This window comes from Cricetulus griseus (genome assembly GCF_003668045.3).
Source record: "Cricetulus griseus strain 17A/GY chromosome 1 unlocalized genomic scaffold, alternate assembly CriGri-PICRH-1.0 chr1_1, whole genome shotgun sequence".
NCBI lineage: Eukaryota > Metazoa > Chordata > Mammalia > Rodentia > Cricetidae > Cricetulus > Cricetulus griseus.
Genome location: NW_023276807.1, coordinates 13816473 through 13838688, shown reverse-complemented (window position 1 = coordinate 13838688; position 22216 = coordinate 13816473). Strand labels below are relative to the sequence as shown.

General features: G+C 39.7%; 1 protein-coding gene across 18 annotated transcripts in view; it reads left to right on the top strand.

Moving 5' to 3' along the window:
* Positions 1–22216, top strand: part of Dst (dystonin) — a 389777-nt gene that overhangs the window by 233004 nt on the left and 134557 nt on the right. For 16 of the 18 annotated variants that reach the window (XM_027386908.2, XM_027386906.2, XM_027386911.2 and 13 more), the window contains 23 exons: positions 1230–1325; positions 1406–1533; positions 5199–5292; positions 5578–5732; positions 7073–7535; positions 7621–7749; positions 7896–7973; positions 8074–8235; positions 8320–8424; positions 9824–9919; positions 10818–10943; positions 11445–11597; positions 11793–11947; positions 12129–12255; positions 13397–13580; positions 14350–14507; positions 14974–15152; positions 15560–15698; positions 17472–17665; positions 19182–19344; positions 19988–20071; positions 20754–20861; positions 22023–22121. In XM_027386908.2, the coding sequence (XP_027242709.1) occupies positions 1230–1325; positions 1406–1533; positions 5199–5292; positions 5578–5732; positions 7073–7535; positions 7621–7749; positions 7896–7973; positions 8074–8235; positions 8320–8424; positions 9824–9919; positions 10818–10943; positions 11445–11597; positions 11793–11947; positions 12129–12255; positions 13397–13580; positions 14350–14507; positions 14974–15152; positions 15560–15698; positions 17472–17665; positions 19182–19344; positions 19988–20071; positions 20754–20861; positions 22023–22121 (3375 nt within the window). Of the gene's footprint in view, positions 1–1229; positions 1326–1405; positions 1534–1608; positions 5081–5198; positions 5293–5577; positions 5733–7072; positions 7536–7620; positions 7750–7895; positions 7974–8073; positions 8236–8319; positions 8425–9823; positions 9920–10817; positions 10944–11444; positions 11598–11792; positions 11948–12128; positions 12256–13396; positions 13581–14349; positions 14508–14973; positions 15153–15559; positions 15699–17471; positions 17666–19181; positions 19345–19987; positions 20072–20753; positions 20862–22022; positions 22122–22216 lie in introns of those variants that run through there. The other 2 variants (XM_027386921.2, XM_027386920.2) reach the window with 2 other exon arrangements.

Sequence of the window (22216 nt, the reverse complement as noted above, 5' to 3'; positions counted from 1 at the left end):
CCTGTAATAACCAGGATAGGCCCCATGAAAGTTCTTTGTTGTTCTCACACATTTGTTCAGAACATCTGTGGCGTGGCTCTTTTTCTCATTGCCACAGTGTGTTTGTCCTTTGCACAAAGTTACTAGTATGTGTTGAATTTCAAAAAGAAAAAAAAAAAGACCTTTTTTTATAAGGTGTTATCATTGAAAGATGCCTCTCCATGTGGATATGAACTATGTTAGGGCATGAAAACCTGTCTCCTACTGCAACATGGTGCCACAGTGCTTTGCACAGTGACATTTGGTGACTAATAACTGACAGCAGCCTACAAGATTTGTTTTTGGATTTCATGTACAAATACATTTATTTGTAAATGAATTCTGGGAGGGGTTGTTTTGTTTTTGTTTTGACCATTGGGCAAATTTGTGTCGTCTCTGACTTCTGCAGATCTTTAGAAGTTGTAGGAGTCTGAGTATTTACACAGGTTACTTGCTAGTGGGTAATTTAGGAGAGAAAACATACCCTTAGGAATTAGCAAGTATTTCTACAAGTTCACAAGCCTTTGTAGAATCTTACAGAAATGTGCTGTGTATTTCAGTGTAGCATAAATTAAGCTTAATTGATTAGTATGCAGCTATTAAATGTGAAAGTGTTTTATTTATGTAATTTTTAGAAAGGTCTTCTAAAATGAATATAATAACATTTTAAGAGGTTCAAAAGTGAGATGTAATTACATGATTGGAGTGTCTGCAATAGTAATGTCAATTAATAGCATCCACTTTCCTTTGTTAGTGGGAAAAAAAAAAGCCTGTTGAAATTGACAGTAGTATGGAGGCCATGTGTTAGCCCTGCCTAGCTGCTACGGGTTCCAGAATAGAGTCATGGAATGAAAGGGAACAAGTCTTTCCCTTCCTTTATGAAAATGTCATCAAACTGTTTTTTAGAAACTAAAAACCAGTGTGTGGTGTTTGGGAAGCTCAGCCTCTCAAGGATGTGCTTTTGTGTTTGGGTGCTGGGCACTGGTCGTCATTCATTGTTTAGATTCCTGTTTGGTACATGTTGAATTATGGCTCACATCAGCCATAATTCAACCCTCATCTGGTACTGCACAACCCAGCACACAGCTGCCTCGTAGCTGGAGCATTGAGTCCATAAAGAAATTCTACTGAGTGCTTATGATACAGGAAATAGCCTTGGCTCTAGTGACATGTTGAAAGTGGGCAGTAATTTATTTCATTTTTCATTATAGGCACTTTATAATCAGTATTTACAGTTTAAAGAAAAAGAAATCCCACCAAAAGAGACAGAGAAATCAAAAATTAAACGACTATATAAATTATTAGAGGTAAGCCAAAAAATATTCTTTGGTAATTTCAGAATTGTTTTCAGGCCTTTGCTGTATATTAACTATTTTGTTTCCTTAAGATTTGGATAGAGTTTGGACGCATCAAACTCCTTCAAGGTTATCATCCAAATGACATTGAAAAGGAGTGGGGCAAACTCATCATTGCCATGCTTGAACGAGAGAAAGCGCTCCGACCCGAGGTGGAAAGGTAGGGAAGCGGGCCTGTCGCAGTGCCTGCTACAAGGTGCTCTCCATTCTCATGCTCTTAGAACTCTCTTTTTATGTTGTTTTGTTGGTTTCTTTGTTTGTTCTTTCTGTGGTGTGTTCTTGTCTGCCTGAGTACTTGCGTGTATTTGCATGTGGAGGTCGTTCCTCAGGAACTGTCCACCATGTTTTATGAGACATGGTTTTACTGGGACCTAAGTCACACACAGATTACATTTTCCATTCACTTGTTCGTATGACCTTGGATAAGCCTCTTGGTGTTTTTGTTCCTCCATTTCCTTATCTAGAAATGGTAGCAAGAACTCTTAAAGAGTAAATTAGTAACTACATAAAGGATCTGGTAGGTTGGTTTGCTCCGTGGAGTCTCATCTAATAAGGTGTTTATTACAGTTTTAAAACAAAAAGCATCCAGAAGTCTTTCTGAAAACAACCTTAAGGTACCAGGGTCCAAGCTTGGAAGTTTGTAATTTAGAGATTAGCTATTTTGTTTCTTTTTAAAGTTTTTAAGATGGCCTCCTTCTCTTGAGGCAGTGGACGTACTTCCACTAAGAAGACGATGGAGGCTGAGCATGTGGTTGAGTTACTAAAGTTCTTGCCTAGCATTTGGAAAGCCATGGCTTCCATCCCTAGCCCCACATAAAACTGGGTGCATTTGGGAAGTGGAGGCAGAGGAATGAGAAATTCCAGATCATTTTCCCTCACTGTGTTGTGAGAGGCCAGTGTGTGCTACCTGAGATCCTGTCTAAAAGAGCAACAACAACAGAAACAAGACAGTGAATATTAGTCTGGGTTCCCTTTCCACCATCAGGGTGCATGCCCATCCATGTTCTCTGATTTGTTTCCTTGCGGTTGTTATCCTACAGCCCTGCTGTAGTGCGTGAGACATGTGCTCTGTGCCCTCCTTACAGCTGGAGGCACGTGTGGTCAGGCAGTGCTCTGGCTGCAGAGCAGATGCTCTGGCTGTCTCTTAAGAGCTCACCTAAGCTGTGTTCCACCCGTCTCTGTTCACAGTGGTTGTGTGTAGTCTGTCCTTTTGGCAGGGAATCCATTTCACTTCCCCATTTCTCTTTACTCCTAATCCTTCTCAGACTTCAGCCTCTGTTTTCCTTCCAGTAGTGTCCCAGGCTGGGTGGTCTGCCTTGTTTTTTAATGACTAATAATTTATAAGTATTTTTCAGGAATGCTTACCTTGGTTGTAATTTCATATGTATTCATGTTTCAATCAAGCCACCTGTTTCTGAGATAGTAGCTCTAATAATTGGAGACAAGCTGTTATTTTGTGGCCCTCACCAGTGCTTTCGAACAGTGCCAGGCAGATAACAGAGGGCACCCAGTGTAGTTGTGTTTTTATGGTCTCCTACACTGACTTTAGTGTTGACATGGAATAATATATTTGAGATACAAAGGCAAGTTCCACTTATCAGCCACTCACTACTAGCTACACTCTTGTTAAAGCATAAAGTTACCATGTCTGTATAAGCAGAGCATAGGAATCAAAGTGAGTTTTAAATACATGGGCTTTAGCTCTTACTAATACTTAAAATGAGGTGTTAAATGAATCATTTGAATTAAAGATACAGAGAAAAGATAGAGAACTTTAGTCACTACATCAGTAGCTGAATTTTAACTGTGTCTTAATTAAGTGTGTCTTAATCACTTGGTCCTGCTACAACAGGATGCTACAAACTGGGTAACATAAAAGAACTTTATTGTCAAGGATTGGGTTGTGGTACAAGTCTACTATAAGCCCAGCACTTGGGAAGCTAAAACAGGAGCATGAAAAGCCTGGGCTATATTAAAGACTGTCTTGTGCTTGAGAAGAGAAAAAGGGAAGAGGAAATTGGTGACTCAAAGTTGTAGACGTTGAGAATTGCTGGTGCTGGCTCCTGGTGAGGGCCTTTTCCTGGGAGATGCCAGAAAGGCCAGTAGGGGAAGGAGGATGGAGCAGCATGGTGACTAGGGAACCAGGCAGGCACAGGAGAGAGAAGGTGCTCTATGCAGCCACACAGCCATCCTACCCACAGGTGCAGTAACCAAGCCACTCCTTTGATAGTGGCATTAATTTATTCATGAGGGTTGAGCCTTCATGATCTAATCGCCCTTAACCACTTCACACTGGGGATCATGCTTCCAGCACAGATGCATCCAACCACAACAGTATGCTACTTAAAGAAAACAGTTCAGAGTTCAAGATTAAGGAGCCAGTCTATTCTGGATTAGGTTTATTATGTCAGCTTGGACGTCACGTGATCTTGGAGGAGGTCTTAAATCTCTAGGTCTCTTTCCTCATTGTAACAGGATGTGATAATACCTACCACATTTGTAGGTTATGAATATGAGGTGAGGTTATGTGTGTAGAATGTTTAATTTCCTGGTACATAACAACTGTATAGTAAGTTTTTAATTGTTCTATTTTACTTGATAATTGCTTTTTGAGAATTAAAATGTTTAACTCAGAGAAGTTTTGCCTTGTAATATTGGAGGTAGGGAAGGGTTTAGGAACTTGCTTGGCTAAAAGCCTTCATTTTTCTTGATACAAGTTTTTGGCCCTAGCTATGTATTTCAAATTGCAGTAGCTATGTGGCTTGGAGTGTGGAAGATAAACAGGAAAGATTTGATGGTGTTCTTGGGCCTTCTACTAGTCTGTGTGAAGGAGAGCAAGTCCAGACACATTTGCAGTTATTGCACCAATATTCTACATGGATTCTTTGTCTTTTCAAATATGAGCTGTAGTAACATTACTGAGAGAGTCCGTCATACAAAGAAAAGTAATTTAGTGTTTTTCTAGTTAACTTAATATGGTGAACAAATGACATGATGGTCAAATGGAAATAGATTTTGTTTCTCATTAAATTTGCTTGCTTGTGTGTGCCTGATTGTTCCAGCATTTTGCCTTGTGTATCCAGTACATGGCATCTATTTCCAGAAGTCTGGCTATGATATAATCTTTGTGTCCTCTTACTTGGTGATTAGTATTGATAGAATTACCTTCACTGGGGATGATTCCTGGGTTCCTGTGCATAGGAGTTGTTTTTTAGGTGGTTGCAGCTGGATGACTCTTAGTGAAAATATTTGGCATATCTTTTCCAGTGACGCCCAGTCACCCCCGCTCTGTCTGTACTTGCAGGGCTTTAATGCAGGCTACAAAAGGCAAACCTCAGCAAGCAAATGAATGGCTTGAGGCATGATTCTTCTGAATAGTTATCAGCATAGTATTTGCAATGCATTGCATATGCATGTTGAAGCATATTTAAGGAGCCATTAAAGCTGTGTCACTCCACTGAGGCCACTTTTCACCAGGTAGAAGTTGAGCTTTCTCCAGTCCTACTTTTATGGTCCTAGGATATCATTTCAGGACTGAAAATGCAGAGCAGTAGCTACAGTTATCGTAGCAGTGACTCTGTGTTTACTAACACTACCAGCACTCGGACTAGTCTTGATTCAAATGACAATCTTCTGTCTGTTCATTGTGGCCCCACGCTGATCAACTCTTGCATTAGCTTCGGCAATGAGTCCTTTGATGGACACAGGTATGGAGTCGATGTTGTGACACTGTCTTTTCTTCCTTGGTGGAGTTGGCTTTGAGGACTGATGAACTCTTTGACTTCAAAAAGAAGGAATTTTTCCCCACGTTTTTGTCTCTTTTAGGTTGGATATGCTACAACAGATTGCTTCCCGAGTTCAGAGGGATAGTGTCATCTGTGAAGACAAACTGATCCTAGCCCGAAATGCTCTCCAGTCTGTAAGTTGGTTCCAGAGCCAGGGCTTGCTTTGTAAGAGGGGTGGTGTGTGCCTGGGTGACCTGGAACCTCTCGTATTATTTCATTGATTCCTGGTACTCACTCAGCAGAAGCTTTGTGATATTATGGTTGATGCTTTCTCTCTTGGGAGCAGTGAGTGAAACGAAAACATATATTTAAACCAAAAGAAATAAAGATCAAATAGGCTTCTCTTCTCATATTTTGGAGTTTGTAGTTTAAAGCTACTTTGTTTTACAGAATTAATGCTGAGTTCTTTTTAATTACAGGATTCTAAAAGATTAGAATCAGGAGTGCAATTTCAGAATGAAGCAGAAATTGCTGGGTACATTCTTGAATGTGAGAACCTTTTACGCCAGCATGTGATTGATGTGCAGATTCTGATCGATGGAAAATATTACCAGGCAGACCAGCTGGTGCAGAGGTAGGGGTGATCCTCATTTCTTTTCAATAACTTTTTCATGAGAATGTATAATATGAAATTAAGTTTTATCTGTGAATTGTAATATCTTGATAAAAGTAAGTAGGATCAATATTTACAATAAATATAAATTTACTGTCACAGTAAATACTGGAGTCATTAAAGTTAATATTTTAAATGTCTATCTTGCCAAGTATGTAAAATATTTTTGTAGGTCTTTGGATATGACCAAAAGGCAGAGTGAATATTTAGCTAAGCATAGTTAAGGCCCTGGGTTTGATCCTCAGGCTACCAAATAATAATAATAATAATAATAATAATAATAATAATAATAATAATTCGAAACATGGAAAAGGGAAAAGTGCAAGAAAACTTCCCATCTTCAGTTAGTTTTGTGTTTACTCTATTATGAAAATGGTCATGACCAAATACTAGAAAAATATATGTGTTTAAAATGGTAAAGCAATGGGGGCTAGACAGATGGCTCAGTGGTTAAGAGCACCACTGACTGCTCTTCCAGCGGACCTGGGTTCAAATCCCAGCATCCACATGGTGGCTCACAACTCTCTGTAACTACAGTTCCAGGGTTCCTGATGCCTTTACACAGGCATAAACAAAAACACAACACCAGTGCACATTAAAAAACAATTGGTGAAGCTGTGTATGGTGGCACCCACATGGATTCTAAGCTCTCCAAAGGCTTAGCTAAAAAAGTTACAAATATACAACCCTGCAAGAGCTACATAGTAAGACTCTGTCTCAAGGAGGAAAAATAAACAACAAATAAAAAATGTTTCTGAGAAGTTTATGGGGCATAGAGAATAGAACCTGGCAAACTGTAGTCTGTCTCTCTGTAAACTTTGTAATTCATGTGTGAGCCAGTAATTTCACTTCTAGGAGTCAGTAGTTATTCTCTAGGTAGGTAATAAGTAGATGCAGTTAGAAAACTTTACATTCATGCCAGAAGTGTTTTATAAGAAATTTTATTTTCCTTAATATCAAATAATAGAACCATCACTTTATGGTACATAATTATGTTCCTTATACATGATGGTTACGATGACTAATAATGTGGAGAGCGTTTGCAGTCTGATATTCAGTGAAAACAAAGCATGAGGCAAAATATGACCAAGATGGTTTCAGTGACATTTGGGTTTGCAGAACAACAGCTGAAAGCGCCACTCTTGTGTGCCTTCTTCTTGTGCTCTTACCCCACCATTAGTGGCTTGCAATAGTGGTTCATGACTGATACCACTGCAAGGCCAATATTGGTACATCTGCTAATGCCAGCCGTTTGCTTTGGCCTTGTCAATCACGCCTTATCCCTCTCCGTATTCCTGCAGGGTTGCAACGCTGCGTGATGAAATTATGGCCTTAAGGAATGAATGCTCCTCAGTGTACAGCAAAGGACGCATGCTGACCACAGAACAGACAAAGCTCATGATATCAGGAATCACTCAAAGTTTAAACTCAGGATTTTCACAGACCTTACACCCCAGTCTGAACTCAGGGCTAACCCAGGGTTTAACACCTTCCTTGACCTCCTCTAGTGTGACTTCCGGCTTGTCCTCGGGGATGACTTCCCGACTGACTCCATCTGTTACTCCGGCTTATACACCTGGTTTCCCATCAGTAGTAGCTCCAAATTTTACTTTAGGAGTCGAACCAAATTCGTTACAGACCCTGAAGCTGATGCAGATCCGAAAGCCCCTTCTAAAGTCATCTTTGCTGGATCAGAATTTGACGGAAGAGGAAGTCAACATGAAATTCGTTCAGGATCTCTTGAACTGGGTTGATGAGATGCAGGTAGTGTTTACCTCAGTTTCCCAGACTTATTCACGAGACAACTTCTTCTTCTTTTTTTTTTAAAACTGGTATTTTGCTATTTAAGGTGCAGCTGGACCGCACTGAATGGGGCTCAGATTTGCCAAGCGTTGAAAGCCATTTAGAAAACCATAAAAATGTTCACCGAGCCATTGAAGAATTTGAAGCTAGCCTTAAGGAAGCTAAAATAAGTGAGGTATGTGAATTTTTTAAAAAATATTTTATTGTAGTTGGATATTATTTTCTTTTTACATAAAGACCTTATAACTCAATGTTTAACATAGTAAATGTTAGTCAGAACTTCAGACCCTTAACCTCCATGTCTTTCCCCCATTATTTTAGATTCAGATGACAGCGCCTCTTAAGTTAACTTACACAGATAAATTGCACAGATTAGAGAGTCAGTATGCAAAACTATTGGTAAGTTTTTTTCTTTTTAATTTGCTTGCTCTACACTCTCTATTTCCATCATGTCTGTTTATTGACAGTCTGTTTCTTACGATGTTTTTTTTTTAAAAAGAATACATCCAGAACTCAGGAGCGGCACCTTGATACGCTCCATAACTTTGTAACACGGGCAACTAATGAGCTCATCTGGTTGAATGAAAAGGAAGAGGAAGAAGTTGCTTATGACTGGAGTGAGAGGAACACCAGTGTTGCCCGAAAGAAAGGGTACCATGCGGTGAGTCAACCTCAGACCCCCGTGCCCGAGCTAGACCTGGAGCTGCCACTTCTTCTGATACACTTCTTAATGCTTCCTCCCTAGGAACTAATGAGAGAACTGGAGCAGAAGGAGGAGAGTATTAAAGCCGTTCAGGAGATCGCAGAGCAGCTACTTCTAGAAAACCACCCAGCCAGGTTGACGATAGAGGTAAGTAAGGTTAGCTGTCTGGGCTGAGTACTGGTGTATCTGTCAGCTTAAACCTCTTTCAGTAATTTAAAAAAAAAAAAAAAAATCCCACTGCTAAGTGTTTACTGCAGTCTTGTCAGAGGTAACTTTCCCAACACCCCGTGCTGCTTCTTCTCTTCATCATCTTAGGATAAAGGTAGCATCTCTTTTGAGACTCTGTGAAGCTGCTTTTGAGTAACTTCATCTGAGGGGGGGTCAAGGATGTTCCGTGGTAGAGTGTGTAACATGTGTAACATGTGTAACATGTGTTACCATGTGTAACAAACAAAACTGTAGCCTAGCTTGAGGGAGCAAATAATATATTGCTAGATTCCCAGGGGCAACTGTGCATCTGCAGGAAAGCCTGCCTGAACACAACTCAGAAGCTGTGGGGTCATTCCAAGAGGAAGAGGGGACAGGCTGAGCACACAATGGACACAGAGCTCCCTCTCCTGGGAGGCAGGGATTTGCACCTTCTATAAAAAGGAGTTTCATACTTCATGAGGAACTAGGTGTGCTTTCTGCAGTATTTGTTTCTTTCATGAAAGACACACTCTGCATTAAATAATAAACATTCAAATAGACAAGTGTTTAAATTTTGATTATTATAACATTATAAAAGCTAATGATTGCACTAACATGAACGTGTATGCCTTCTTTTCTACCTTCCCTAAGTCTTCTTCAGCAAAACCCAGACGAAAGGTACAGATCTGAGTATCTGTTAACACACACATGGTATGGCTCAGTAATATAAAAATCCAGAAATGGGGAGTACTGGCATTCATAGAGAAAAGCATACAGGTTTCAGGGTTAGTAAGCAAGGAGTAAAGGAAAGGGTGAATTTTATAGAGGTAATAGTTTTCATATAAAATAGACATCATTTTTCCTTATTCTAAGAAAAAAGTCAAGAAATTTGAAATTTGAGAAAATTCATCTGGACTAATTTTAAAATTATATACAAATTCTAAGACTAATCGTGTAAGGAAGACCTCTTATATAAGAAAGTTCACTACCTGAGTTTTCATGGTTCAGTCCATTAAATTTTTTGCCATCTGTTTGGATAGAGTGTTTTGTCATTTGAAGCTATCAATACTGAGCTGCGCATGATGGCTCATGCCCGTAATTCCTGCCTGTAATGAGAAGCTGAGGCATGGGAGTACCACAAACTTGAGGATAGCCCAGGCTGTCTACTAAGTGATAGCCTGTCTCCAAAAAAAAAAAAAAAAAAAAGCTAAAAATAAATAAATGCATCAGTGTTTGCCGTGCAAGGGATCAAACCACAGATGTTATACATGCAAGGTATACATCTAGCCATTGAGGCAGACTAGCCCTCTGCACCTCATCTCTCTGGCCTGGCTTCAGTGTGTGTTTTCTCTTTAAGGCATACAGAGCAGCAATGCAGACACAATGGAGCTGGATCTTACAGCTCTGCCAGTGTGTGGAGCAGCACATAAAGGAGAACACTGCGTACTTTGAGGTATGTGAGTAGAATTGCAGTCTGCATAGACAGCACTTTCGTGTGGGCTGAGGCACAGAAATATCATGAAGAAGCATATGCATAGCACATGGGGAGGTAAACTAATACTTTCTTTACAGGATGTAAGTAAAGCCACTTCCATGTCTCAGAGGGGAAAGTTTAGCTGTTAAGGAAGAGATCTTGTGGCTGGAAGATGGCTTAGTTGGCACATTGTTTGCCATGAGTTCAACCCCCAGAAACTACACTTTAAAAAAAGTAAGCTGCCCAGTGCTGTGAGCCAGTAGATCAGGAGTACCCTGGGGCTCTCTGGCCAGCCAGTCTAGAGCTCCAGGTTCAGTGAGAGACCCTAATCTCAAAAAATAGGGTAGAGATAAGTGAAAAAAGCTTCCAGTTGTTGACCTCTAATTTACACACACACACACACAGAGAGAGAGAGAGAGAGAGAGAGAGAGAGAGAGAGAGAGAGAGAGAGAGAGAATCTTTTATAAGACCTTTAAATATTGTAAACATAATTCTACAAATTTTTGTCATATTAAGGAAAGCTATTATAGCAACAATCAAATAAAAACTTCATTTTATTCTTTAGAGATTTTAATGTATTCTTTGGAATTCCACGTCTACTTAAAAGATTGGTTGAGCCCTAAAGACTTCCATTCAAAATAATATAGAACCAAAGCATAATATCCATGTGCAATTTGGATAGCTAATACTCATCTGTAGCATCCAAGCTCAAAGGTTATTTTCAGTTCTAAAAAGATGTTGCTATTCAGTTCCTTTGTGCTTTGATTCTGTTCTTCCTTACCAGGGGCACACAGAGGGCCGGAGCACCCAGATTTAACAGCTCTGTGCCTCCCTGGCATTCAGTGTAGTTCAGCTGCCACGTTTTATCTTTCCTTAGTTTTTCAGTGATGCCAAAGAATCAAGTGACTACCTAAGGAATCTGAAGGATGCCATTCAGCGCAAGTACAGTTGTGACAGGTCCAGCAGCATCCACAAACTGGAAGACCTCGTTCAGGAGTCCATGGTACTGATGTGGGAACTGTAGACTGTGTCAGACATACAGTGGGGTAGATGAGTGATTTATTGTATGTCTGTAGCTGCAGATTTGTATTTCAGCGACACCATTGGGTTATTCAATTAAGCCTTTAGTATGTTTAGTTTTTGATAACAGTAGTGTTATCTCCCACAAGGAGATCCTTGGTAGACACCTTCTGTGTCTGCCCAGGCACTGTTTTCAGTTCTGGAGATAGAGCCATGAACGAAGCAGGCAGGAATTGCTGCTCTCCTAGAAAATAAATGGTAGCTGCATGGTAGCACATATGTAGAATGTTAGATAGTAAGAATGCCAAAGAGGAAAAAAAGTAACTAGACAAAATGAGAAAGAGAGATTCAAGAGGGGGCGACAAGATGTGGACAGTGTAGCCCAGTGGTCAGGACATACTTTGGTGATGAAGTTTGTGTAAATCCCTGTGGACTGGAGAGTTCAAATAATTAATTCTAAAAACCCGCTGCATTTCCTGACTAGGAAGAAAAGGAAGAGCTTCTGCAGTACCGAAGCTCAGTGGCAGGCCTGATGGGGAGAGCCAAGACAATAGTGCAGCTGAAGCCAAGGAATCCTGACAATCCACTCAAGACTTCCATTCCTATCAAAGCTATCTGTGACTACAGACAGATTGAGGTACTTGTCATTCTTAAAGCAGAGCAGATTCTGTGACTAATGTGTGTATTTTAAAAATGATGTCATAATGCTTCCTCGTTATAAGGATTTTTCTGCCTCATAAAAATAATAATTCCCAAGATAGATGAGTTAAGAAGATGGTGACCTCAGTTTTTTGTTTTTTTGTTTTTTTTTTTTCTCTTTCTTTAAAACCAGATAACCATTTACAAAGACGACGAATGTGTTTTGGCAAACAATTCTCATCGAGCTAAGTGGAAGGTCATTAGTCCTACTGGGAACGAGGCTATGGTCCCGTCTGTGTGTTTTACTGTCCCCCCACCAAACAAAGAAGCAGTTGACTTTGCAAACAGGTTTGTATGGCTTGGGGTTTTGCTGAAGGTTAAAAGAAGCAATCAGTACTTTCTTAGGGACCCAGAGGACTAGAAGGCTCTAGAGCCAGTACACAGGGGGCATTTTAGAAACAAAGATTATAGCATGTTTTCAGAAGGAGTAAAAAGGCTTAAAATCTGTATTTTCCTGAATATATTTCAGAATTGAGCAACAGTATCAGAATGTCCTCACGCTCTGGCATGAATCTCACATAAACATGAAGAGTGTAGTCTCCTGGCATTATCTAGTCAGTGAAATTGACAGAATTCGAGCTAGCAATGTGGCTTCGGTGAGTATAAATGTGTACGTTAACCCAGTGTATCTAATGTGGGGTGCCTTGTCATATTAGAGTTGGAACTTGCATTTGCTCTGGAAAAGCATGGAACCCAGCAGATGTTGACATTCAGGCATTCAGTGAGTTCTTGTTAGGGCCTGTCATGAGGCACACTACTGGTGGGAAATCAGGAGCTCAGGCAGTGGTGGTGTACGCCTTTAAACCCAGCACTTGGAAGGCAGAGGCAGGAGGATCTCCATGAGTTTGAGGCCAGCCTGGTCTACAAAGTGAGTTTCAGGACAGGACAGCCAGGGCTACACAGAGAAACCCTCTCTTGAACCCTGACCCCACCAAAAAAAAAGAGAAATAATTACAACTAGGTGTTTGGACAGAGTGGGTATATTTTAATTTCATCAATGTTTTAATTGTCTTTTTTAAATTAAAACCTTATTGTAAAGAACATGCAGATGAAAAATATTTAAAAACCATACCCGAAATTAATAGACTCAAAGTCTATACATCTCAATGATTAGAATAGCCATTCTGAAGCTATGGAGCTTCACTTTTGATTTTACTCTTATACCATCAAACGTGTTCTGTATTCACTAGCCCATCACAAACCTAAAAGCCCGTGACAGAACTGAGACTAAATAAATAAATAGCAAGTAGTTTTTTGGCTTCTTTCCTGACCCCAGTATTCTTTGCCTGAATTGAGTCCTTCCTCACCTGGTATTTACCCTTTCTTATTTGACTTTCTACATGGTTTAGTGCACACACCGACACATTTGTTTTCTTACCTACATGTGTATCATGGGCTAGGTTCCATACATGAGAGAGAACTTGTGCTTTTTATCTTTCTGAGACTGTGTGACTTCTCTTAATATTATGTGTCATAAGTTTTTCCATTTTCTATAAATTTTATTCCATTTTATATACATACCAAATTTTATTATCCATTCATCCATTGATGGAAAACTAGATTGGTTCCATTTCCCTGCTTTAAGGTGTGAACCTGAAGTAAATAGAAAGAATATTAACTTCAGATGCTTCCTCTATGAATAAACTGAAGTATACCATGATACCAATTACGATCCAACCCATCCCAATGTTAACTCTTGGCACTACGACATTAATCAAAGGATCTTTGTTCTTTTAGATAAAGACAATGTTGCCTGGCGAACACCAGCAGGTTCTGAGTAATCTCCAGTCTCGTTTGGAAGATTTTCTGGAGGATAGCCAGGAATCCCAAATATTTTCAGGCTCAGATGTAACTCAACTAGAAAAGGAGGTGAATGTGTGTAGGAAGTATTACCAGGAGCTTCTCAAGTCTGCAGAAAGAGGTACAGTGTGGGGCCCCTGCCTATTTCCCCTGCGGGGGCTTCATACAGGCTTTCTTCTACTCTCATTGGAAATGTCAGTGTCAGTCAATTGCATCAGTTGGCTGTGACGTGCAAGCAAGATTAATGAACACTATAGAAATGTGTGTCTGTAGTGGGACAGATTACAAGGTCTTACCTCATCTGAGTTTTAACCTATGGCCTGCTTTACAGGGCAACACTCAGAGTGAAGGTCCTTAAGGCTCACAAAAGATTTGATTATTTTCCTGTGCTCATTTTTACAAAGGAGTTAAAGCAAAATGCTTTATATACTAAGTTAAATTTTATTCCATATAAATCTTGGTCTTAACTCTTCACACTATTTAAAAGCAAATGTTTTATTCATAGTAGCCTGTTTTAGAATCTTAAAACATTCAACACTTTCTTTACCTGCTACTTTTTACTTTTGGACTTTTGTTCAATTTAATGGTAATTGATAGCATGTAATTCGTGTTTTTGTGAATATAAAACAGGATAATACATTGCTTTCTTGGGATATTTCCATGGTAATTTGGTACTTTAAATGGCCTTGGGGAAATTTGATTAGTATTTCTAATATTTGAAGATTCACATTTTAACATACCTGTTTTAAGGTTATGTGTATAGGATTTCTGCTAATAGGAACACTAGTTTCCCCCAGTAAGAAGCTATTGTATTGATACTTGCACAAGAGCTTGTGGGTGCAGGGGGATGGGACACATGAGCCTCTCGCTGACCACATTTACTTTCACAGAGGAGCAGGAGGAGTCGGTGTACAATCTCTACATCTCGGAAGTGAGAAACATTCGGCTTCGGTTAGAGAGCTGTGAAGACCGGTTAATTCAGCAGATACGGACTCCCCTGGAAAGAGATGATTTACATGAGAGCATGTTCAGAATCACAGAGCAGGAGGTAAAAGTTACACATGTGTTAGAAATCCCAGGGTCGTTTCCTCTTATTGACCATGAAAGTTAACTTCTGATTTTCTGGGTGTTTGTCTGTGACTTCAGTTCTTTACTGAGGTCCAGTTGTACATTTTTTGCTGGACATAAGCTAAGATCCTATAATTCCACTCTGGCTCTGAGTTAGGTAAACATAGTTGCCTTTCACCCATCCTGGTGAACTTCATACAAACAAGAGTCCTTATATACCTACTGTATACAAAGTAGAGGTTTAGGTCAAGGGAATGAACAATAAAGACATCACTGATTATAAAGCTGGAATGCCATGTTTCTGTTTATTTGGTAAAGAAAAAGGTTATATGGATTATAGTTACATTACATTGGTCATGACAATATAAAGTGTATTTTTAAGCACCTGTAAGAAACATACCCACTTGGGGCAATAACCTATAACCTCCATTTGTTTTCTTGACTAGAAACTGAAGAAAGAGCTGGAACGGCTTAAAGATGACTTGGGAACGATCACAAACAAGTGTGAAGAATTTTTCAGTCAAGCGGCGGACTCGCCGTCTGTCCCCACTCTGCGATCAGAGCTCAGTGTGGTCATTCAGAGCATGAGTCAGATCTACTCTATGTCCTCCACTTACATAGAGAAGTATGTTAGCATGACGACTGCATACTGTCATCATTCTGATAGATTCTTATGAACAGTGTGTTTTATCTTAAGGAACTAGACTGGTGGTGTTTCTCCATGCCGAGGGGGAATTGCTGTGGAGATTGCTGTCCTCCCACATTTCTGTTTCTTAGCTAGCCTTTGGTAGTCTTCAAGGGTCTCCTTGATTGAGTGGTGTGACCTAGGAACTGTCTTGTGTTGGAATCTATAAATACCACCTGGGGTGGGGGAATAGGGTGATGTCTATTAGGAAGAGAGTCAACTGAGTGTCAGATTTACAGGAGACCAATCAGTGTTCCTATGTCATCATGTCATGAGTTACAGCACTAAGTATGCAAAAAATAAAAAGCATTAAACAGCATTGTCTAATATTTATTTCTCTTTTAAAGGTTGAAAACAGTTAATTTGGTATTAAAAAATACTCAAGAGGCAGAAGCCCTGGTCAAACTCTATGAAACCAAACTATGTGAAGAAGAAGCAGTAATAGCTGACAAGAATAATATTGAGAATTTAATGAGTACTCTAAAGGTAAGAGTCTCACTTCTGGATGTGTTTCAAAGTCGTAGTTCTAAGTCTTGTCTCTAGCACAGAGCTCAAGCTTCAAACACCCAACACTAAGTGCCTGAATTAGAATTATGTTTCCGAATGTGCTCTCTCCATTTCATATTTCTAATTCTACGACTTCCTGTAAGTAAGTACATTCAATCATTTTAATATAAGTTACTGTTCTGTTGCTAAGAAGAGACAGCATGGCCAAAGCAATTTATAAGAAAACATTCATTTGGGTGCTTACTTACAGTTTTAGGGAGTAGAGTCCATAATTATCATGGCGAGGAACATGGCAGCAGACAAAGAGGCAAGCATAGCCCTGGAACAGTAGCTGAGAGTTTACATCTAATTTACAAGCCCAGGGCTGAGAGAACATGATCATCTGGGTGTGGCTTGGGCTTTTGAACCCTCAAAAGTGTGTAACCCCCAGTGACACAACCTCTTCCAACAAGGCCACACCCCCTAAGCCTTCCCAAACATTCCTACCAGCCGGGGACCAAGCATTGAAATACATGAACTTATAGAGGCCATTCTTATTCAGACCATCACAGGAAGTTCTAGTTTGAGATTTGTGCCTTCTGACAGTACCTTTTCCTAGTGGATTCGTACTGGCAGCAAGATGAATTGATACTAAAAATTAAATTGCTTGTAGTGGATTCGCTTGCTTAAAAGTGGCAGTTATTCTAAGATATTAAAGAAGTAGAAGTATATTTTATTAATTTTATAAAATTTTATTTTGTGTATATGAGTGTTTTGCCTGCTTTTATGTCTTTGACCCAAGTCTGTGCAGTGTTCATTGAGGCCACAGGGGGCATGGGATCCCCTGGTACTGTAATTACAGATGGTTGTGAACCATAGTGTAGGTGCTGGGAGTGGAATCTGGGTCTTCTGGGAGAGAAGCCTGTGCTCTTAAACACTTTAGTCATCTCTCCAGCCTCAGAAGTTACTTTGAGAAGGAAAAAAAGATTTAGCACTGCATTGTTTTTTTTTTTTTATTTTTAAAAATTAACTGTGTGTGTGTGTGTGTGTGTGTGTGTCCATCCCTCACATGCCATGGTGCATGACTGTAGAAGTCAGAAGAGAATTTGCAGGAGTCAGTTCTCCATTTCCACCATGTGGTCCTTGGAGTTGAACTCAGCACATAAGGCATGGCAGCCAGCATCCTGAACCACTGAGCCATCTCACTGGCCCCTGTATCTATATTTCTCAGTGTAAAGTGCTTAGCAAGACTGTTGCAGAAACATTGAAGTTACTTCAGTCATTTTAAGCTTGTATTTTTAAACACTGGAATTAGAAGCATTTAAAAACAATAAAAAAGACTTTTCTTATTGGGGCACCTGCCTTGCTTATGGCATAAATTCTAATAGGCTGGATTTTATAGACTTTCTATGTTTTTATCAACTTTAATTGAAAAATATGAATTTAGCTTGTGTATGAATATGAATTTATGCTTGTTTTTTGTGTGTGTTGACACATCCCTATGAACTGTTACCCCTCTTCCTTTTTTCTTTTCTCCATTAAGTGGCATAAGTGTCTCTCATAGTATCATGTTATTTTTTTAAGAGATCAAAGCACAGTTAGATAATGGTCATTTTATAAGGTTATCCCTTATACATTTTCAATATCACAGGGTTTTCTTTATCTGGTTGTACATTACATAGTTATGAATGGATTGTAACATTAGATAAATAATGTCTTTACTATATGACTTGCCTGATACATTTCATGCTGCTCATTGTCTCGTGTATTTAGCAATGGCGATCAGAAGTAGATGAGAAGAGAGGGGTGTTCCATGCATTGGAGGACGAGTTGCAGAAAGCAAAAGCCATCAGTGATGAGATGTTTAAGACCCACAAAGAACGGGACCTTGACTTTGATTGGCACAAAGAAAAGGCAGACCAGCTGGTTGAAAGGTGGCAGAATGTCCATGTGCAGATTGACAACAGGTGGGTCCCCTTTCTGTCCAGTGGCTGTGTGGGTTGGATTCCGTTTGTGTACAGAGGGCAAAGCCTCAACTTAACAGGCTTTAAATGACATCCCATAGCTAATGTGTTAATTTCAGGATTGTTTCCCATTTACATACGCACTTTAACAACACAGGTAACTTGAAAGAAACATTGTCTTTTCTCGTTATTTAAGATTTGCTTTTATTTTATGTGTATGGTTGTTTTGCCTGAGGGTATATATGCCTGTGTTTCACATGCATACCTGGTACCTGAAGAGACTGGAAGAGGGCATTGGATTCACTAGTAACTGGAGCTACAGAGGGTTGTGGACCTCCACATGGGTGCTGGGAATTGAACCTAAATCATCTCTAAGAGCAGCCAGTGCTCTTAATGCTGAGCCATCTCTCCAGCTCCAGAAAAATAACATTTTCAACGATTTATAATTAAAAATGCTAACGTATCTTGGTGTTCTCAGTAAGTGTTTCACTTGCTGTGAAGAGACACCATGACCACAGCAACTCTTATAAAGGGAAACATTTAATTGGGATGCCTTACAGTTTCAGAGGTGAGGGGGATGCGGATGGGGAGTGCACGCCTTTAATCCTAGCACTTGGGAAGCTGACACAGGCAGATGTTTGTGGGTTCGAGGCCAGCCTGGTCAACAGAGCAAGTCCCAGGACAGCCTCCAAAGCCATGGAGAAACCTTGTCTTGAAGCGGGGGGGGGGGGGGGGGGGGAGACAATAATATAATGCTCTAAAAGTTATGAACTTACAAATTAGCAAAATAAATCTGAAGCTTTTTTCTTGGGCTCTGCATAGCAATTTCTGCTGGACGTAAGAGAAGACAAAGAAGTAACCTGTTAGTCATTTTCATTGACATTGTAAGACAACTGGAATCATATGTTCAATGAGAATGAAAAGCACAAAAGAAAATGGAATTGATTTAGGCTTCATCTTAAAAGAAATAAATAATGCCCTTCCTTACTCATTTTTATGTTTATATTAATATAAATTAAATGCTTTCATGATATAGTACCCCTCAAGAAGTTATATTATAAGAAGCTATATATTCATAAAATTCTTCCTCTGAAAAATACATGATGAATTTGTTTAATGTGCTGATTTTAAAAATCAAAGAAGTGGGCCACTTCTTTAGTTTCCGTTCCTGGAAGACACTCGCTGAGACTATGTTGACCCATCCATTGAATTGCATTCTTCTTCCAAAGGTGAACTATGATTTGAGGCAAGCCTCAGCTGTTCAGGATGTGTTAACTGATTATAATGGCAGTTAATTTCCCTGCCTTTTCCGCTTTAGTCTTAGAGATCTAGTAAGACAGTTAACTTCCAAACCCCTGGAGCAGATTATCTCTGTTCGCCCTGATGCTATCTCAGGCTCATCTACCTCGTTGTGCTTGCATGTCTGTGCTTAGTGGCTCTTGGGTCCCCACTAGTGTTTTCTCTTCCCTGTCCCTTTTGCCCCTCCGGCTGGAACCTGACTGTTTATTTTTTCTCCCAGGCTTCGGGACCTAGAAGGAATTGGAAAGTCACTCAAGTACTACAGAGATTCCTACCACCCTCTAGATGATTGGATCCAGCAAATTGAAACTACCCAGAGAAAGATTCAGGAAAATCAGCCAGAAAACAGCAAAGCCCTAGCCTTACAGCTGAATCAACAGAAGGTACACAAAGAAGTACTTGCACTGAGATTCTTTTGCATTTGGTTGGCCCTGAGCCTCATCTTTCTTAGACAACTGTGGGGAATAACAATGTATATGAGAACTGTACACCCCAAACCTGCCTACATTTATTTTTATTTCCTGGAAGTCATTTTTGAAAGCTTGGATAATACTCAGTGTGTTGGGTTAATTTTCACATACCTCATCTTCCTGGTTTCGTAGGCTGGGTCTAATTTTTCTTGACACTATTCTAGTAACATAGTTTTATGTTTGCTGAATTAATAAGCATGGCCAGAAGTAGTAGACAGAATCCCAGTCACAACTGGTGGGAAACTGAGTGTCTTAAGGTTTTGTTCCATTATTAGAAGCCAGTGATTTCTAACCCTGTTTTCATCTGGAGTAAGTATGATGAAGGACACCAAGTCTTCTCTGCCTGATTCTCCTTTCTGCTTTGAAAGCCTCACAAGGGTAGATGGCCCTCGGGTCTTTTTCTGGAAGTGTGTTATTTATCCATAAGTCAAGGCACATGTAAGGTATGAAGCACTGAGACCTTCAGTGTTGAGTAGCATAGCTATCTCTCAGTTCCTGAGCACAAGGTGGAAAGGTATAGAATTCCCATCCCCTTTTCTCTAAACTGTGTTTACAGATGCTGGTGTCTGAAATAGAGGTGAAACAGAGCAAAATCGATGAATGTCAGAAATACTCCGAGCAGTACTCAGCCGCAGTAAAGGTGAGAAAAGTCACTTACTTGAGGCAAATTTAGTATTTGGGCGTATGGTGCTGTAGCATATTTTTAAAACAATTCATATCATTTCATCCATCGTTAAAAGACCATTTGAACCTCTTTCAAGCCTCATTTGAACCTTTTTATACTTAACTTATAATTCTTGGTGAAGTCAGGTGACAGCCCCAACTGGTTCGTTTTCACTTTCTCCATAAATGCATGAAAATGCACACACACCCTAGACATAGAACTCGGAAACTTGTTTCTTATTGCTTTCCTTTTTTTCTTTAAAATTGAGAGAGAGAACATTTAACTTGTATTAAGAGATACTGTCATATTTTTATAGGATATTATTGACAGTTTCTTAGCTTCCCAGCTCCACAGCTCTGTTGTTGCTGTGGAATAAGTGGAGGCTGCCTATACCAAGAGTATTCTGCAATAAATGTTTTTGTGGCTTCTAAAGACAGTTGAAATGTTTGCTGATCACCATACATGTCTCTGCTTATGTTACCACCTTGCCAAGTATCTCTAGGATCAAATAAATTTTTAAGGATTCAGTTTTCATTATTTATTTCTTTATTTAAACCTAATTCAGTGAACTACATTCTAATTCTCTGGATTGGCCACTATGGATGAAGCTTTCAGGCTTTGCTTTCATTAATTTTATCATACTGACTCTTTTATGCAGGACTATGAATTGCAAACAATGACCTACAGGGCTATGGTCGATTCACAGCAGAAGTCTCCAGTGAAACGCCGGCGGATACAGAGCTCAGCAGACCTCATTATTCAAGAGGTAACAAGTAGAGAAGAGCAGAGGTCAGGCAAAAAAAGAGAAATATTTTAAAAAGTTAACTTTTATAAACATACCTTATATAAAATTAACCATTTTAGTTATTTTTAGCTGATTTAATGAAATTTTAGTATATTATAATTTTGTATATTAATTATCACTATTCACTTCTAGCACTTTTTTTTTCTACCACCCCTGACAAAAAGATGTAGTTGGACTTTCTTGTTAGACTTTCTTGAACTGCCAAGCCCCAAATAATGATACGGAGACTTATTAATTATGAAAGCTTGGCCTTAGCTTGGACTCTTTCCCAGCCAGCTCTTATAACTTAAATTAACCTATTAATCTATGTTCTGCCATGTGGCACAGTTACCCCTCCTCTCTACCATATGTCTGACTTCTTCAGTGTCTCACTGGCATCTCTTGTGCACCTAGATGCATCCCAAGTTCCTCTTTCTGCCTGGAGCCCCACCTATTCTCTCCTGCCTGAGTCTTTATTAAACCTGTCACAGTGACATGTCTTCACACAGTGTGAACGAATATTCCACAACAGAAAGTGCTGTAGCACTACATTTTATCAAGTCTCCTTAAAAACCCTTTTGCAGGGTGGTGGTGGTGGCTGCCATGCACGCCTTTAATCCCAGCACTTGAGAAGCAGAGGCAGGCAGATCTCCATGAGTTTGAGGCCAACCTGGTCTAGAGAGCAAATTCCAGGACAGCCAGGGCTATATCTTGAAAAACCAACCAAACAAACAAAACAACAAAATTCCTTTTAAAATAATTTTTTGTTTAAATTTTTTTGGGGGGTGGGAGTCAAGAGAGGGTTTCTCTGTGTAGCACTGGCTTCCTGGGACTCAATCTTCAAACTCATGGAGATCTGTCCGCCTCTGCCTCCCAAGTGCTGGAATTAAAGGTGTATGCTACCACTGCCCAGCTAAATTATTAATGCAGAAAAAAAAGTACTTCATGATTAAACTTAGAAAGAAGCTGTGGCTTAGCGTGGTGCACAAGACAGTAGCAAGCTCATTACTCCTGAAATGCCACTCACTCTGAAAAAGTGTGTGCTTTGTTATCCAAAGCCCAGTTGGCAGTGTGAGTATCTTTTAGAGTTCACTCAACTCATCAGTAACGGAGATAATGTTTTTTATCATTTCTCCCTTGCAGTTCATGGACCTACGGACTCGATACACTGCCTTGGTCACTCTTATGACACAGTATATTAAATTTGCTGGTGATTCACTGAAAAGGCTGGAAGAGGAGGAGGTAACCTTTAACAATGAACATCCAAGGAAACAGGACCTAGATCTGAGCAGTAACCGTAATGTTTTGGGAAGGCAAAAAATAAGCTTCATGGCAAC